This window comes from Aythya marila (genome assembly GCF_965140915.1).
Source record: "Aythya marila genome assembly, chromosome: 7".
Lineage (NCBI taxonomy): Eukaryota > Metazoa > Chordata > Aves > Anseriformes > Anatidae > Aythya > Aythya marila.
The window spans coordinates 11,445,493-11,464,873 of NC_139048.1; the positions used below are offsets into that span (position 1 = coordinate 11,445,493).

General features: G+C 38.2%; 1 protein-coding gene across 3 annotated transcripts in view; it reads left to right on the forward strand.

Moving 5' to 3' along the window:
- The window catches only part of SORCS1 (sortilin related VPS10 domain containing receptor 1), a 286,519-nt gene that overhangs the window by 254,484 nt on the left and 12,654 nt on the right, over window positions 1-19,381 (forward strand). For all 3 annotated transcript variants that reach the window (XM_082765411.1, XM_082765413.1, XM_082765412.1), the window contains exons 19-23: window positions 1,279-1,465; window positions 6,334-6,467; window positions 8,148-8,271; window positions 9,252-9,364; window positions 12,575-12,706. In XM_082765411.1, coding sequence (XP_082621537.1) covers window positions 1,279-1,465; window positions 6,334-6,467; window positions 8,148-8,271; window positions 9,252-9,364; window positions 12,575-12,706 — 690 coding nt within the window. The remainder of the gene's footprint in view (window positions 1-1,278; window positions 1,466-6,333; window positions 6,468-8,147; window positions 8,272-9,251; window positions 9,365-12,574; window positions 12,707-19,381) is intronic.

Sequence of the window (19,381 nt, forward strand, 5' to 3'; positions counted from 1 at the left end):
CTTACCATGGGCATATCTCTGCCTTGTGATATAGGAAAGGCTTGCAAGTGTTTGTAGTGTGTGACATATGGATTATCTGGAATTATTATTATTATATTTTTTTTTAAACAGGTGTGACTTCTCAGTGTTTGCGTGTTAAACTGGCTTGCAAACAAAAAATCAAAAATTTGCTTTTTGCCTGTAAAACAGAATAATGAAATGTAACCTCCTTTGGGTTTAAAATACTTTTTAGGGCTGGATGACTTCGATGTTGAGTTTGATGGAGCTGCATGGACCAGGCTGAAATTCAGTTTCAAGAACAGAAGATTAAAACCAATTCTAGGATTGCTTCACATTAAAGTGTCTGGCATGAGCAATACAAATCCCTGATATCCTTGGCTTTTGTTTTAGCATTTTTTCCCCCAGCTGTGAATTTTATTTATTTATTTGTTGTGATTTATTGCAACAGTTCTGAAGCCTGCTAGACTGGCAGTCCAGGACACTGATGTCACAAAGTAGCAGTCTGAGTTATGCTACAAACCCTCTCTGCTAGGATAATCTGTAGGCAGAAGGATAAGAGTTTAATCAGCCCTGTTAATTTATTAGCACTTCTCTTTTGACGCAGGGACAAAGTGTCCCATTTAGTGTTAGTACTGTTGGTAGCTATTCTGAAGCAAACACAAATCCAGGTCATTTTAATCAAGCCACTGCATAAGTCATAAGCTTCTGTAAGCCGTTGTTATCATGTGAGGCTGAAGTAGTTCTTTTAACACCCCGCCACTTTGATATAGTTAACCCTACCCAGAGGACTTCTCAAAGTTCCTTCTTGTTTTGTTCTACTTATCTACTTATTATGACTTAAATGCAAAACTCACAAAGTGGGTTGTTCCAAATATTCTTGAGGCAACTTCAATAGCTACCCATGTCCTCGGTGCTTGTTGAGATGAGAATGATTCCCCACCACAACACACAACTTCACAATAAGGAGACCCAGCCAGTATGTTTTCCAGAAGATCCCCTAGCTCCCCTGATAGCTAGAAAAGCAGGGCTACAGAACACATCTTTGATAATATTTCCTTAACAGTGCAGCCAAGTCAACCACAAGAACTATCACTTTCTCTACACTGACTAATAAGCAGGTTGATGAAGTCGCCACCTTTCCTCTGGTAGCATCAGACTGTGGACTGATGTGCCAGGAGATCTTTTCCAGAAGAAAAATTAAAAAAAAATAAAAATTAAAAAAAATAAATAAAAAAAATCAGAGTCTATTTTGACCCTTTCTCTTTTCTGTCACCACAGGGAGACCTTCAGAGATCCCTCATTCAGGTGGATTTTGGAGATGGCATTGCTGTTTCATATGCTAATCTCAGCTCAACAGAAGATGGGATCAAGCATATTTACCAAAACGTGGGCATATTCCGAGTGACTGTGCTAGTGGAAAACAGCCTGGGATCTGACAATGCTGTTCTGTACCTGCATGTAACATGTATGTTCATAATGATTTTTAGCTTTCGTCATTCTTTATATATATATATATATATATATATATATATATATATATATATATATATATAATTTTCTCTTGGAGATGATGTTTGAGGCTTTGCAGCTGGGAGGGGAGTGATGGAAGATGATGAGTGTTTATCTGTCCTCCAGCAGAGGACTCCAGAATGGGAGGAGACACAGAGAATAGTTACATTTGCTTTTTGAACCACATTTTACCTTCAATTTTGGGTGGTCTGCTCTGAGACACCTCAGAGGAGTGTCCGTCCCTTTCTGAATTGCCTTGTCAATAGCATGTTTACAGTTCCACAAAAATAAAGAGATTCAGGATCTGTAATCACTTTTAAAAGCCTTGACTTATACTTTGTGCATGTGTTTTGCCCCCTAATGAAACGCAGCTGCATTTGGGATGCAAACCAGTGCATTTCAGTCTTTCTGTTGTCATAGGAACCAAAATCTTGGTGTTAAAGTGTATAACAAGAAGAAATATTATCTTCACATTGCTGTTTAGCTGTTCTTTTCAACCTTTTTATACTTCACCTGTCTCTGATTTACCACTGAAATGTATCTCAGTCCTTGCAGAAAATAATCAGTGTGTTCTTTAATCTTTATTCTGTCTCACGTTTATGAAACCAAAGGGTTGAACTGTTACTGGAATTTCATAATATCCCTAATGGATTGGCGGGGGAAAGGGTGCACATAATTTACTTTATATGGTGTTCCCCCCACCCTTTTTGTTAATAGTTTATATTTTAGACTGTGTATTTTTGTGGCAGATTTAATGGAAAAAAAAGGAAAATCTAAAACTTAGTTATTTTTATGTAAGTTGTGCTTACAAAATATCACTTAGCCACCACTAAAGTAACTCTACATACTCCCTAGACAATTTAGCACATTCCATGTACTCCAGTTTTGGTGTTACTTATAGCACAAAAGCATCTGCCTCTTTAGGGGAAGAGGGCGGCTCTTTAATGGTGCACAGTCATATCAGCAGATGGGAGCAGTGGGAGTGGTAGCTGTGGGAGACAGTGGCTTTATGAGGGAGCACTGAGCTCTAGGGGAGTGGGAACAAATACCTCCCTGATTGCCTTCCTTTAGAAAGACCTTAACATTCTTGACCAAGGTGTACCGTTTATGATTCCCTAACCTGATACTGTCCTGTGGCAAACTTTTATGTCACATAATCCTTCAGCAGTGCCTAGTGTTTCCAAAACTCATAATTATATCTTGCAAAAAGATCTGTATTGATAAATCAGGTTATTATCAAGCTTTTTTATTTTATTTTATTTTATTTTATTTTATTTTATTTTATTTTATTTTATTTTATTTTATTTTATTTTATTTTATTTTTTTATTATTTTTATTTGGGGACTTAGCCCATACCACTTTTGTGTAAATGCACTGGTGAGTCAAGGTAAGTTCTCAGCTTTCAGACAGCTTTATTTTTTTTATTTATTTATTATTTTATTTTTTATAATATCATCCCATATAGAGTAGGGAAAAGGATGTTTGCAGTAGAGAGATAGTTTCTGTAGTCACTTTGCCTTCCTGTTTGTGCTTGGAAACTTAGCAGGCTGCAGAAATCCTTCTCCCTCTGCTGCCAATTGTGAAAGTCAGCTCAACAGAAGCCATGGTTTGTTTATTTATTTATTTATTTATTCACTCTGTAAAAGGTCATTGGAATCAAATGGAGAAGTGTTTTGGTAGTTGATATTTCACAGAAGGTTCTGACAGCCTTCTGTGATCAGGGTTTGTAATTGTTTGCTGTTTGACAAGAGATGATTCCACAGGGACCATTGCACATGCTTTGTCTATCTGCACACTAATGAGGCCACATGAAGCAACAACTGCTTTCTCATGCAACAACAAAATGGAAGAAGAAGGCAGGGGCCCAGCCCTCACCCTCACTCATATTGGCTTTCTGGGTAAAACAGTTTTAATCAATTTTCTCAAGCCATTGAAAGCTTAAGAACTACTTCAGTTGTTTTAGCCATACAACAAACAAACAATATCCACATGTGTTCATGTAACTTAGCAGCTGATAAAATGTAAATTTCTGTGTTGTGATGAAGCCAACATGGGACTTAAATACTGCATGATCATTGCAGCAGGACCTGACGCAGACACCTGACCCCCTGGAGAAGTCACATCCCTGAAGTATGTCTCTCACCTCTCTCTATGCAAAGATTTAGGGACCTCAGAAAAGGCTGCAAACTGAGCATAGTTTATTCTAACTAAAAATAGATTGGCTGAGGCCAGAGATATACAGTAAATCCAGTCCCTTCCAGAGTCTGATGACTGTGTCCACAAAAGCTTCTAAATACTATTGAAATGCTTGCATTGCCACTTGTCTCTCTATTAAGTAAGGGCTCCAGTCTGTTTTATTTTGCTTGTGGTGTATAAGCATGGCTTTGGCCTCTTGAGAGTTTTGTAAAAATACATGTCCTTACAATAAGACACACACTGTATTGCTCAGATCCATAGAAAAGCAATGTGCAGCCTGAGTGCCCCGAGAATTTTAGAAAGGGGCACTAACTGGGTGACCCCTTGTTACAGGGTTGATACATGAGAATGTGCAGACTTGGGCCTTCCAACACCCTTCCTTACCTGTGATCAGCCTGTAAAAACCTTGCTGAGGGTGAAGCTGCAGGCACTGAACCACAGTGTTTGTGATCTCCAAGATCAGAGTAAAGCCTCTACCCAGTGCCCTCCTCATCCTGCTGCAGCCCTGGGGCTGGTGCACAGGAGCAGTACCTTTACTGCAGTTGGTCCAGTGATCTGCAAATGCAGATTATTGTGAGGAAGGAGCATTTTGGGGTGCATGGACAGCAAATTGTATATAAAGTGCTTCTCCAGCCAACAGGCTGTCTCTGAAACGACAGGTTAAAAATTCCCCTGAGACATTAGTTCTGCATTTGTCTGAATACTTCAAAATAACAGTACTTTTCCAAGGGAGCCTTTTGAGAAGCTTTTCCCTTGCCATTCTCAGGGACTCGTACACAGTTTTTCCTGGGGCAGATGAAGGGCTGTAGTTACCATGGCCCTGCATGAAGCTCAGAAATGAATTCTCATCAAATTTACCTGGGAGGAAGCAGTCTCCTAGCAGCTAAGGGCCTATAAAGAGTGAACTATCCCCATCTGCTGGCCAGATAATAGTTCAGCATTTCAGCCACTTTGACCCGTCAGCTGTTTGCACAGAAATAAATGCAAAGCCAGAATTGACTTGTTTGAGATATTCTTTCGTGTTCTTTCCTAGTTGGCAGATGGTGAAGGTCTGAGAAGGTGCTGGGTGTTCTCTGCAGTGCTGGGTCATTTAAACTATATTCAGAGCAGCTGCGTAGTTACATGGGAGTGGATTAAATTTTACATGGGCTCCATTGTTACTGCTGTTACCACATCAGGTGTTTGGAAATGCATCCCTTTAGAGGTCCGTGTTGACACTGGGCACTTGGCAAATATCCCAAAAGATACCAGACCTGCAAAATATTCAGTCTGGGAAGCTGGTGGTTTTCAGTTCTTAGTGTCTTGCTGTGAGAGCAGGCAAGGCCAGGTCACAGAAATGTGCTGGAGCAGGGGTATTCCATTGAATGAAATTCTCACTTCTCAAGAATTTGTAAGAAGAGTGTTGACTGCTGACTATCAAAGGAAAAATGAGCCACAGTTTGGTCTATAGCAGGCTTTACTTATTCTGGTCATGGGTGACTCTTAATTGGGCTGCATCAAGTTAACCAGCAGCTGTGTCTACGCCCCAGAGAAATCTGCATTTTAGTAATGAGTCAGGAAGAGTGGTCCTTGTTGATATTGGCATTTGTTATACAGTCTGAATTGGGAGAATTTTTCCATGTCTCTCTGCTTATGTGTGATGTATGGCATAATAGAGTGTTTGCTCTGAAATGTATAGTGTTTCTTCACATTGAAAAGCAATGTCTAAGTGGTGATATATGCATAGTATATTTTCTGAAAAATCCTGTCCTGGAATATAAAAGATCCTTTAGGATCAGAGTATCTCAATTCCATATGAACAATGCAATCGATCCTCCAAAGCTGTGGTTTCTCCTTGTCAGCACTGAAAAGCTCACAGATGTAGGATGTAGCCTTAATTTGTTTTAGAAACCTGTATCCCCATATCACTTGGGGATTCTTTCTTTTTCTTTCTCTGTCACTCCTTGGACAATTGTCTTGTTATCTAAGTGAACAGTCAGAACACATTTTAAAAAAAAAAATCTATAGGACAAGATATAACAACAAAGGCCCATCTGTCTCCAGAAGATGGGAAGTGTGTAACTCTGGGTATAATGTCACTTGTCAAATGAATTATGTTCTGTTTATACTAAAGAAATACAAGTGTTTGCTAAGGAAACAGAGGGAGTATAGGTTAACATTAAAATGAAGGCACTCTGTGAATAGATGTATTCAGACAAAATTTCAACTGGTATAAATAGATACAATACTGCTGAAGTTCTCCAAATCATAGCAATTTGCATTGGCAGAGATGCTCCGTGTCCACTAAAGCTATTTGTCCTGCACATTTTTAAGTCTTCCTGGTGAAGGGCAGAGTCACATAATAAGGGTCTGTCCCTATTATTTTAAGTGATAAGCATGCAATATTCAAGCAGTAAAGGGCCCAAGTTTTTCAGCTCCATGTATAGGGATGGTTCTTGTTTTATGTGGAACAGATCCAAGCTTACCTCTCTACAAATGGCACCAAGCCAAGACATTAGATGCCATGCCCCAGGGTAATTTAGACATCACCTCTTCCTCTAACCAATGTGTGTCCCCTCAGGTCTCTCCTCTTACCAAGTCAACATTTCACAGTGGGGAAGGACTCACCTCTTGTTTCTGTCTCTGCAGGTCCCTTGGAACATGTTCACTTATCTCTCCCATTTGTCACCACAAAGAACAAGGAGGTCAATGCCACAGCAGTACTGTGGCCAAGTCAAGTGGGAACACTTACTTATGTCTGGTGGTTTGGAAACAACACAGAGGTTTGTATTCCCTATGGACTGAGGTGAAAACAATTTGGGATGAACTCTCTGACTGAAAAGGGAGGAAGAGAGAGATCTGGAAATGCTTCTAAATAGTCAAACAAAAAAGAAAATTGTAAACCAGAGACAGAGACTAATTATTGGTTCATTGATGTACCAATGTTGAAATGTGGTAACTGTTCTGTGATTATTGCTGGGACTTAGCTATTGGGTTTATTGGCATTTCATGCAAATTGCAAATAGGTTTGTTTGCATTTTCACCCAAGGTGGGTGTAGAGAACCAAAGTCCCAATGACTTCTAGTATGTACTTTCCCACTCCCATTTCTTCAACAGCAATAATAAAAGCTGAAAACTCCATGCACTGCATTGTGCTTCTCTGTGCTTGCAGAGTTTTGGTAAATCTGCACAGGCATTGCAACAGTTATTGTACATACCTTTGAGGCTGAAGTACCCAGAGGCCCTAATTAATCTCTAAGGGGAAATATTCTCATGGATTTTGTAGAATCAAGAGGGACCTTCAACCACATATGGTTATCTTCTGTATAATGCAGGTCAGAGGATTGCATCTGTACTTCCTGCTTTATTTAACTATTTTTGATTAAAGCAAAATCTGAGTTGTTTTTGTTTTGTTTTGTTTTGTTTTGTTTTTGGTTGTTTTGCATTAATGACATCCCTCAGATGATGGAGAATCCGTTGCTTTTCTTTCTGACCCTCTCCCTCAACTACTTCCCTGTAGCTAATTATCCTGAGAGTTAAACATATGCCCTGTGTTTGTAGTCTGAATTTATCTAGCTTCAGTTTCAAGCTGTTGGATCTTATCACATCTTTGTGTCTAGATTAAAGAACTCTCTGTAGTATCAGATATCATCTCCCCCTAGAGGTACTTACAGGCTGTGATTGTCACCTTTTAACCTTCCCTCTGATCTACTAAGCTCATAAGTGATCAGAGTTGGTCTAACTCTGTTCTCATTTAAGTGAGAGTTTTACTTCAGACTACAATGGGAACACAGTTTGACTTAATACTGTGTGCTTTGAAGATCTCATCCAGAGTTCATTAATAAGTGAAAATAGAAGTTAGGGCAAAAGCTGCAGAAAGGGGGCACAGCTCATTGATAAACTAATTTGCACTGTAGAGCAAGCTGAGGAGATCTATGTCCTCTCTAAAACCCATCACTTTCCAAAAACAATGTCTCTATGTCTAAGAAGTCAAGAGAGCAAATGAGAAATCTTGATTTGCCTCCTGATTTTGCCACAACCTCTTTAAAGTGATCTTAACCAAGTCATTCACAGCTAGACCTGGGGGAGGAGTGTGACACCAGAGCAGTGAGTCTCATGGGCCCCCATATGGACCTCTCTGCAGCAAAAGACACTTTAACGGGGGATCCAGAACAGCCAGCCTGCTAAGTGGGAAGTTTCCTGGAGACAGATGCTGGGGAATATTGGGATCTTAAAACCTAACTCCTTTAGAAATTTTACATACCCTACTCTGAGCTCTGGGAAGACAACTTCATCTGGATCCCTGAGCCTACTCCAGAAAATTGGCTTCCATGTTACAGGACCCTTTCTGTGTCTAAGTTTCCAAGCTAAGTTTCCAAAATTATCCCAGTAGGCTAGAGAGCCAAACTAATATTTAATTTTCCTTCACAGCCATATTATTTTTTTTTCTGGTGTATTTGCAGCCACTGATCACTTTGGAAGGGAGCATCACATTCACATTTTCTGTGGAAGGGATGAACACCATCACTGTTCAGGTCTCAGCAGGAAACATCATTCTTCAGGACACAAAGACCATTGCTGTGTATGGTGAGCCCTTCCAATTTCATTTCACATAGGATTCTCCATAATCAAGAGCTAGAGATCCAGGTTACCTAGCAGCAACATAGGGTTGCTATTTCAGGATCCTTTGAGTCAGATTGTAAACTCAGTTCCAGTGGTGTCAACTCAGCATAAGATCTCTGAAGGCCACTGACTGACATTAGTTCATACTGAGATGATCACAGAATGTTGATCTCTTTCCCAGAGCCCCCTCTGTCTGTCATTTAACACAATTATCTAGACTTTAGGTCATTTTGCAAGCTGGTGTTCCCCCATCTTCTCCAGTAGAAGCGTCTTTACTCATGCAGAAGCTTCTTGGCTCAAAAAAAATAAGTCAATGCAGTGTGGTATAGTCCTGGACTGAAATCTATACTGATTTGACGCACTCAGGTCTCAGAAGCAGATAGGATGCACAAATGCTATATAGTGTAGATGTAATCTAAGAACCACTGAGAATCCCAGTTTAAATAGTTTACTGTAAGCACATAGTTAAAATGATCATTTTGAACATCTCTATTAAAAAAAAAATAATAATAATCAAAGATTAAGAAGTATTTTTCCAAGTTTAGACCTCTCCCCACCTTTGTCCCTGTCCAGTTAAGATTTCAAATGTTTGGAGCATGTCTATGAGAGTATAATCACAGTTTCCTTCCCAGGGGTTGCCTGTTTCAGAGGTCAAGATTAAAGTATCATTTATATTCCCAACACAGCTTCCTTTCCAGTGCTATTCATCCATTAAAGTACGGACCTATCACCTTTTTCGGTTCTGTGACACTAGAGCACTGAATCTCTCAGATTCTCCAAATCTCTCAGATTCACTGCTAGATTCTCTGCCAGTGTGTGCATCACCTGCAGATTGATTAAGAGAAGAAAAGCACAAACCACAGCAAGTTTCACTAGGTTCTGCTGTTCGTTTGGCACTAAGAGATATTCACAGCCTTTACTTACCACCATGTCTTTCTCTGCAGAGCAATTTCAGTCCCTGCGATTATCATTCTCCCCAAACCTGGACGACTACAATCCAGATATCCCAGAGTGGAGGAGGGATATTAGTAGAGTAGTCAAGAGAGCCCTCGTGGAGGTAAGCAATGTGCATCATTTTCGTTATGGTGGCTCTAATTTCTGCTTTCTGCCCGTATTAGGGCTGGATATGGTGATATTTCAAGGTATGTCTTTGTCCCTACCAAAAAAGGAGGCTAGACCAGTGTTTTGAGTCCAGACTCCTAAATTTTAAGTAAAATTATCCCATCCTATGACAAGCTGGTACTCGGAGTAAGCCTTCAGTTTATTTATTTTTTTTTTAATCACAGCACATTATATGGAATATTCACGGGAAAAGGGCATACAGAAAACAAACAGCTTATATCTGCCTATAGCTGTACAAATGTCTTTACTGCTGCATTGCAAAAGAAGTAATTCTTTTACTACTGTTCTTACACAGCAGTGGGTGTGCTATTCTACTGGAGTTGCAAATATGCTGTAGGAAATTTAGGAGACCAAAATTTCACTACAGAGAAGAGCACCTCAGTAAGTGCTTTATGTCCTTCATATAGCATGAGGCTCATGGGGCAGGATAGGATGCTATTTTTCCCAGGAACACTGTGGGGCAGCTCTGAAGTTCCTCCTCTAACTCTTGAAAAGAATGTCATAAAATTAGTGTTTGGCTGAAGATTTGGATTTCAAACTGAGTCTGAGATACATTAAGAGAAACAATTGAGGATTCTCAGCTCAGCAGAAAAATAGTGAAGGGAACTGTCTGAAACAGGTTTGTGTTCACCTGATTAGCGTGCAGTGTCTTTTTAGTCATTTTGCATAAATGATGACACAAATGAACACAGAAGCTTTTTAATAGAATCTACAAACTTTTTGTTCTTTTAAAAAAAAAAAAAAAAAAGAAACCTGTCTGGATCCTTACTGAGCTGCTTTTTTTTTTTTTTTTTTTTTTTTTATTAATTTCCTCAAAAGATAGGTGAAAAGGAGAAAAGAAAAAAAAAAAACATAAGAGTTTTCTGAAGCTTGTTCTTCTGACTTATTTATGTCTGTATCAAGTATTCAAGGCTCCACTTATCTTCCAGATGAATTTTCAGAATATAAACAACTCAATAAAAGAAAATAAAGCCATGAAAAAAGGATTATAAAACCACAGTACCAAAGATACATTCCAAAAGCAGAGTGGTGAAAATACAGTCCTTTTTTTCTTTGTTTGTTGGAGTTTAAAAAAAAAAAAAATTGATAGCTAATTATCCCCTTTTATGTAGCTAAATGATTCACCTTAAACAAGCCTTTTGTGAGAAATTCTTATAAAAAATAAAGTTAAAACCCACAGATTTGATGGCAATTAAATACACTGTATAAAAATAAGTTGAATAACTAAATAATTTAACAGAAAATTATAGCTGTGCTATAGAATTTTTATGAACTTTTATTAAAGTATTACATTCTTATTACAGAGTCCCACAGACATGGATAAAAATTCTGCATAAGAAATTGTAGTTCCCTATTAAAATCTGATCTTCTCTGTAAGTAGGGATAATTTCAGATTATCACAAAATATCCTCTTTTGTATTACAATTATAATTATTTCCTCACATCATTGATTTTGAGTCCCGTCTCCAACTTTTGATGAAGAAGACAAGAACAAACTGAGCAGTTTGGATAAAATAAATAAATAAATAAATAAATCATTCCCAGCCTCAGAAAATGAAGAGTTTACTTTAACCAGTAATACTATGTCTTTTTCTTGACATCTTAGAATAATCTTTTAGGCAAACAGAAATAATACAGTGTTCTACAAAGTACTTGAGTACCACAGAGAATATACAACCTTTGTATTGTTATAATTATTCTTCTAAATTCCCATTAAAACAAACAAAAAACAGCAACAGAAGGTTGTACTTTTCCTTGTCATGCAGTGGAAGGAGTGGAAGGGAAGGCTCCTTTTTTCATAACTCCATATGGTATTCACTGACTTGTAAGCAGTAAGATGTGGAATTGTCACAGAATTAGCTCAAATGATGGAGATCTGTAATCACAATTTTGCTGAAATCCCATCCTCTGTCCATCATTTCCTGGAAGGAACAGATGCTCCAGCTCTTGGGTTGTGAACTACTAGGGAGAAGAATTCATGAGTCTTAAATCTGATTAACATCTGAGATTGTTTCATGTTCTGACTGCAGGAAATTCTCTGTGTTTGTGTCCAGCTGCTGTGGTCTGCCCTTATGTAAGGGTACTATATTCATTTTTATTTATATATTTTTTTTTCCTGGGAAGAGACCTACCAACATCAGCACTTGGAAACCAAAGATTTAAATCTTTTATTTAAAAGACCTTGACCTTAACCTTGAGATTTAAATGATGTTCTGGATAATCCACAACACAAAAAGGAAATGGAGAAAGATTCAGCAAACTATGTTTCTCCTCCTTTTGCTCATAAAAATTCCTGAAGGATTTTTTTTTTCTCATTTACTGGAGAACACTACAATCTAATTGTCTAATGCCACAATAACAGCGGCTGAAACTGTACTCAGAGGTGGCCCTGGTAGTGATGACTATGGAGTATTTCTTTTCTGAATTTTGGCTAATTTTGTATTGAACAGAGATTTGGGTATAAACTGGTTGTTTAAGATTTTCAGTCAACAAGACAAAAACCTAAAAATCTGTAGAATAATACAATCTTTAACAGCTAAAGAAAAAACAAACAAACAAACAAACAAACAACAACAACAAAAAAACTGTTCCTCATTAGGTTGTGGAATTGACCCAGAATATGAGCTATAAGAATTTGTTTGGCTTTTGGGATTCAAATCTGATTCATCTTCTTCTATCTCCCTGAGTCTCCACAAGGCTTTTAAGCTCTGTTTTGACTAATCACACCTCTAGAGTGCAATTCAGCCCACATACCTTGCCCTTTAACATACTGCTTCTTACCATTGACTAAATACAGAACCTCAGGGACCAACTTAGAATAGAGATACAATTTCAAAATAGCTAAATTTAGTACAAGTATCATACCATATGTGACCATTATTTAGCAGCATCTTTTAGCATGTCTGATTATAACTGTTGCCCTAGGACTCTGTATATTTTACTGGAGTATACGGTAAAATAACTTAGACTAGGAAATTATTATTCCCTGACTTTTTGCCTGTGCTGGAGTTTAACAAGATTCTCCTTGTAGTACAAGATGTTCCTTATGTCATTTATGTAAGTATTGTGATGCTTTCACAAAGAAGTTGTGAGCATTTGATGCCATCCCCACTGTTTATCTGTCCGTTAATTATCTATGTGTCAGGCAACAGGTATTTCAAGCAAGCATATCCTGGTCGCAGTGCTCCCTGGTCTGCCCACATCTGCTGAACTCTTCATTTTACCTTATCAAGATGCCCCAGCAGAAAATAAAAGAAAAACAGAAGACCTAGAACAGGTATTGTGTACGTTTCTTGGAGAAGTATATGTTTACATATGTGTTTATGTATGGGGGTTTCCAAAACTGGTTAGAAAAAATAATTATGGTACAATTGCATTGGATTTACAGGGGTCTAAACAATGACTGTATTATGTGCTATATCCTTTTATTTATTTATTTATTTTTCCCAGCAGTGGAAACAAGATTTGATGGTATATTTAGGAGGGGAGAGTGGAGACTCCCATTTGGTACACGTCAGTAATGTTAAATTGGCATAAATTTGCATGATGTCACATTCTCTTACTTACAAGAGAACAGAAATTCTGTTCTACCTCATGGAAGTAACAAAAAAAGCAGAAAGGATTTAGGGGATTATTCCTGCCTACATGTACTAGAGTAGCTTCATAAGGCCAAGTTTATGAGGTTGTTAAGAATCTGAGCAAACACTGGAGGACAAGGCTAGGTGGTAGACCTGAGAAGGCCAGAATTTCATTGACTTAAGACACAGGGATGGGGTTAGATTATCCTGCCTGCTGCCTTCATAATGCTGGAAATGGAATTCCATCACTCTTGTATGTTCTCTCAGTATGAGACTGAATGAAGGTTATGGTGAACAGGAAACTATAACTACCTGAGAACCCAAAAGATTCTGCCCATGCATGGGCCTACCATGATTACGACTAAACACTGTTAAAAACTGTGCTGGACAGAAATCCTGACATAGCTCTCACGTTATCTCAGGTTCTAGAGATAAAGATAATTATCCCTGAGTGTATCTCTGCCTCCCCACACAGCATGTCAGTGACCCAAGCAGATGTACCCCATGTGGGTGTAAGCTATGTGAGCATTGGGGTAGAGGGTGTCATCAGCTCACATATCTTAGCCTCAGTGTTATGGTAAAATCCTCAGAATTATTGGATGCCTGCTAATCCACTGGATGGCAGAAGGGATTTAGCGTTTCTCTTTGTATTTGCCCCTGAAATTGTAAACGAGTAATGTCTTCTCATCAGTGTGTGTCTCAACACTATCTTCCCTTTCTTGTATTCTTATTTTCTAATATTTTTTTTCCTCTGCCTGATCTGTAATTGCCTGTTGCAGTTTCCTCTTGAAGTGTTCTAAAGCCTTGTTAACAAACTCAGCCGGGGGCTTCAAATCACTAGGTCACCCATATTCTTAAGCTTTCACTTGCTCAGCATCCCTAGCCATCGTACTTTTTCTTTTCTTTTCTTTTTTTTTTTTTTTCCTTTTGACAAATGACTTTCCTCTGCAATTTTCCTCCACCCATATAATAAACAAAAAAGATGGAGATTTACTGCTCTGCCAAACCTTTCCTTCCCTTTCTCCTTTATCCCCTTTCTCTCTTACTCCATCTCAAATTGGCAAGGAAGCCAGTCCATAAACTATCAAATTTACATCTGACTCAGCTCCCCGCTGGCATTCAGCAACTTATTGTATTCTGCCAGTTACCCCTGTTCTATTTACCACTCCCTTTCTTCTCCTTGTAAAAATGGAGTCTCTGTGGCTGTGAAGAAAGGGAGCCCTGACAGCACTCTCATGACCCTTTTAATGGACAAAAAGAAATGTCATTTTCAGTGGGACTCCAGCAACTCGTCTGCATCCTGCAGGGTTGAAACAGTAACTTTTGCAAAGAAAGAAATTATTTTCCATTTGCAAGCCAGCTGCTTCTTACAGAGAAGTATCTTCCCTGCTCCCATCAGGATGATCAGAACATATTTCTTATTAGTCTGTGGGTTCCACATTCCCCTTCAGAGTTATTAGAGGAGAAAATGGCATTGTTTTCAGTAGGGACTGCCTGAGGAAGGCCCCAAAAAGTGTTTCTCTCCTCAGCACTGAAGAGTATTCTAGTACTATTCCTGTTTTTCCATCTGTTTGACCTGTAATCCTTTACCATCCCTTTCTCAAAGTGTTTCCAGAGCACATTCAATGGGATGAGTACTGGGAGTAGATGTTTTTGTTGATGACAGCTTAAGTTGCTTCTTAGGTACTTTATGAGGCGTAGTTTTCTTTTCTGGTTGGAAAAGAAATCTGTTTTGTGTTCACAAGCACGCATGAAACCATTCAAATGAAAGTATGAGAGATTGTGTGTTTGCAGGTGCAGACCCAAAGGAGCTATTTTCCTGCATAACTTTTCTAATTTGGAAGGGAAACTTCAAATTGTACAGGAACAAAATTGAAATAGTTTACATAAACACTGCAAGGGGGAAAAAACAATAAATCTCAAGTAAGCACTTAATTGTATAGGTTCATTTTTTCATGGTGTCGTATCACATGTGGAAGCTGATCTACAAACCTAAGACTCATGGTGAGCCTGTGCAGAGACATCATGCCAAACTGCTTCTGCTTCTGGAAAACTCGCTGTCAGAATAAATCAAATGGAAATGAGATTCAGAAATTAACGTCTCTATACTGCAAAAGCTCTTGTTGCCATGCTTGAGAGATGGAAAAATGTAATTCTCTCTCAAAATCAAAAGTTGGTAAAACAGAGCAAAACACCACAAAATGGAACCATGCACACCGTAGGCCTGAATTTGCCAGGACAATGAAGTGTACTATAACCTCCTCCTTCTCTTTTCATCCTATTAGAACCACCTAATGTTATTATGTATTACTGTGCTCATATGTTGTAGACGTGGTGATACAGCTGTGCAACCACCATATTCACATGCCAAGTACCAGAACAGAGACAAGGGACACGCTATGGTCCTGATATTCAGCTCTTCCAATCTGGGACTGAAAGGGGGGAGCCATGTAAATCATGTGGGTTATGGAAAGATTATGGACTTTTGTTACCTAGGTCAGGCAAGGCCGAGGGAAGCAGATGGAGAGGGATGAAGGGAAAAGAAGTGGTAGCAGAAGAGGAGCTTCAAACTACATCTCCCCACAGGGAACTCCTGAAGTTGCTGCAGGCTGTGTCTCTCATAGGTTTTTTTGGTCATTTGCTTAACCAAGCAGTATTTAATCCCCAGAGCTATACTGTAAATCTGACACATAATTAATGACCATGGGGGTTTTACTTTCTTGATGTTTACTATGGATGCAGATTAAGCTGTTCTGTTTGTGTCTGGTACGTAGTTATTTGTCTTTTTAAGCACACCATTGTGTCTATCTGGCCAGATTCTAGGCAGCCTCTAGGTACTCAGTTCCTGTTGATTTCAAAGGCAGCTAGATGTCCACTGCCCCTTGAGAATTTAGGTCTCAGTTGCCATTTATCAAAGTTGACTAAACACAGTAAGTCATAAACTGCTGGGTACGTAAATCATGGGACTGTCAAAGTGCATGAGTTGGGCTATGGACTGCACTACGCTACGCAGTTCCATGCACTTTTCCATAAGAACAGTGCATTTGTGTCTTGTGGTCTTGTTGAGACTAGGTGCCTAGATGGTGGATGTCATTTTCTCTTTAAGTTGATGTACCACTCTCATTCGAGTGCCCCAAATTATTTTTTCTGTCTAAGCACAGTACAAATTGGCTTCATATTTCTTTACAGATTACATTTACAAATGTGAACTCTGCATTCCTGATATTTCCCATGGGAGAATGAAGTCCCCTTAAATCAGTCTAACTGCTCTTGACAGATGGAAAAAAAAAAAAAAAAAAAAAAAAGCTGTGTATGAAACCAGGGACATTTTCTCAATGTGCAGCATGGGAGAATTCCATCTGACACATAAATACAGAGTTTGTGAGGACCTCAGATTACTTTGTCCACTCCACTTTCTGTAGTCATTGTAAACTTATTCTTCACAGCTTCTTAAAAATTAAAAGGCATTTTCAACCCGTGGAATCCCCAAGCATTTTGCGTATGAAAAAATACAATAAAATAAAATAATCTTGTATTCATGACCAGAATGCTGTAAAATTGTCTATTAAAAAAAAAAAAAAAAAAAGTCTAATAGTGTTTTCCCTGCTTTATTTCACATCACATAAGGACAGACAACCAACCTGCTTAAAAAAGTAGAAATAATTTGCAGTTGTAAAATGCTGCTGCTTCATTTATGTGTTGTCACTGCCAACACCTTTAAAATATCCCAAATCTTGCATAAGCAGTCACTGAAAATAACCTTTAGCCACTTGGTCTGTAATGCAACTGTTACACCATCTTTATGGACAGGCTTGGTGAATGTGATGATTACCGAACTCATATCTGCTTGTTACAAAAGCCTTGAATTCTTCCTCTTCAGTGAAAGCCAAACCTCTTATTAATAGCATTTCAAGTATTTTTTTTGAGTAATTTTAGCACTAATATGATATAAAATGAATGCATGGTAGGAAGATATTCTACTTAAAATTCAGAAGGCAGTGATACAAATGCACAGATACAATCACTCATTTATTTTTTTCAGTGTACAATTTTACTCCATATGAGAATTCTGAATAGTTATCTTTGTAATTATGCATTTCACAAATTTTGTTCTCTCCACATTGTTTGTTAGTGGAGGCTTTTTGTCAAATACAGGAAATGTGTTGCCTGTTAAGTCAAACGAGTTGTAAACAGGAAATACATGACAACTCTAAAGAGATGTTTTTATATATTTTCATGTGTCTCCCTTTAGTTCTCCATTTGCATTCTTTTACCTTTCCTATTCAAAATAGCTGTAAAAGCAGAATGCAAAAGAGATGCAAGAGTAACTAGTTAATGACATCTGAGATCATTAATCTTTTCTCTGAAAAGAGCTATCAGCAATGTAGCAAGCATGATGGAGTCTTTGGCAAATGGCAACACCAGCTGGTGGGTAGCCAACTGTCATCAACAGATTGCAGCTGTGGCCACTATCCGTATCCAGCCAAAGAGATGGGAAATGACATGTATGACTGAATGTCAAATGGGCAGTGATGAACTGAGGAGACAAAATATCTCTGGCATTAACATTAGAGATACCAGCGGTAAGGAAGTCTGTATGTGTGTATGTCTTAGGATTTGTTCCTTAAAGCAGATTTAGTTATGTCTTTGCTTCATTGTAGCTGCTGTAGCTTCTGTATTTATTCTGGTTTTTCAACCACTCTCCTAAGCTTTAGTTGCTTAAGTGTTTTAAGATATTTACTTTCATTACTTTTCTTACTTCTGATGTATTTCAGATATGCTCATCAACAAAAATATTTTAGCAAGGTCATGATAACGAACACCTTTAAATCCTACAGAAAATGATGCAAATAAGTCCAAGAAATTAAATTCCATTACAAAGAATGGCAAATCAACTAGTGTTTACTACAAGATTTTTTTAAAAAACATCTGTAGCTTTGTATGCAGACCAAGTCTTTCATTGGGTGCTTGAGGAATGTTGGGCCAGTAAGAAGTAAAGGCGGCTGGGAAAAGAATGGAATAATATCTACTACAGGGTCTTGGTCCAAAAGCTTTTTTCCCTAGCTAATTTTCTTGATCAGCTGCTTGTGTGCCTTAGAAGAGGCTATCTATATATTTTGTCTTAATGTCATCAAATTAGTTTCTGCCGTGTCACTATCAGTCCTCCCATTTTTGCTCAGTGTACAGAACAGCTCTTGATTTGCAACCCTCCTTCTCCTTTGTCCACCTAAAGTGTATCTTTGCTATTATGTTTAGGGTTTCTCTGGGTTCATATCTCCTGATCAGTTATCATTCCAGAGTAACCACAGGAATGTCCTTCTCCTTGTTCTCTCTCAGTATCTCTCAATACTAATTGCAGCTTGAATTTTGCATCTTTCAAGGGATCTCATGAAATTTCTGCTGGATCTGTGTAAATCAGTGATACTGGTGTTTTCTGTGCTAAGGCAAGTGAGGTGCAGGGGCTTCAATGTGAAGTAAACAAGGTCTTGTAGTGAGTGGCACAGTTTAACATAATCCACATTTGCCCTGACTCCACATACGCTTTTGTATTACCAGTCCAAGTTGCTTGCTACCAATCAATGTTCATGATTCTTTCCTTAGTTGTTTATTGATGTACCCAATGAATTGAGTAGAACTGTAGCACTCATTAGTTGAGATCCTTACACATTATCTTTAAAATGATCTAGATTCTTAACTAGTACATACTGGCACAGTTGAATCACATTCAATTAGTCTAAACCAATTTACACCAGAGATTTCAAAATTCAATAAAAGTATGGGAAAAATACTCTTCTGAGTGATAATTCTGTTTCTTGGTGCACACAGCTCTTTCATGGTCCTAATTCTGACAAAATGCTAAAAGAAGCTAAATTAATTTTTGTTTTGTTCCATTTTTAAATTGGAATCTCTTTTCTTTTCCTTCTCAAATTGTCTGTTATTATTATTCATTATGTGTCCTTTGATGAAAAATGATACATGAAGAATAGTTTCTATTACTGAATTATTTTTGCACATCATGCTTAATTTTGCAAATGAAGCAGATGAAGTCAATGAGGCTCAGTTAAGGACCAAAACTAATTCTGAAAGCTAATTATTTTCACAAGGGAGACTCTTCAAGACTATAAATTAGCAGGTTGCTATTCTAAGACATTATGTCTTCAGCTGAGTTATGTCTTCAGGAGTGAGAGAGGAACAGGGACATTCCTGAGGCCAACCTGTTCTCCAGCTGAGGGTTCAGCTGTTCAATTAAAGTCGTGTATTCATGAAATAAATAGGCATTTTGATGTTTTCTCATCTGTTTTTTAAACACAAGAGCTTCTATGGTACCACTTTAAATACAGACATAAAGGGAGGCATAAGACCTAAACTGTGTC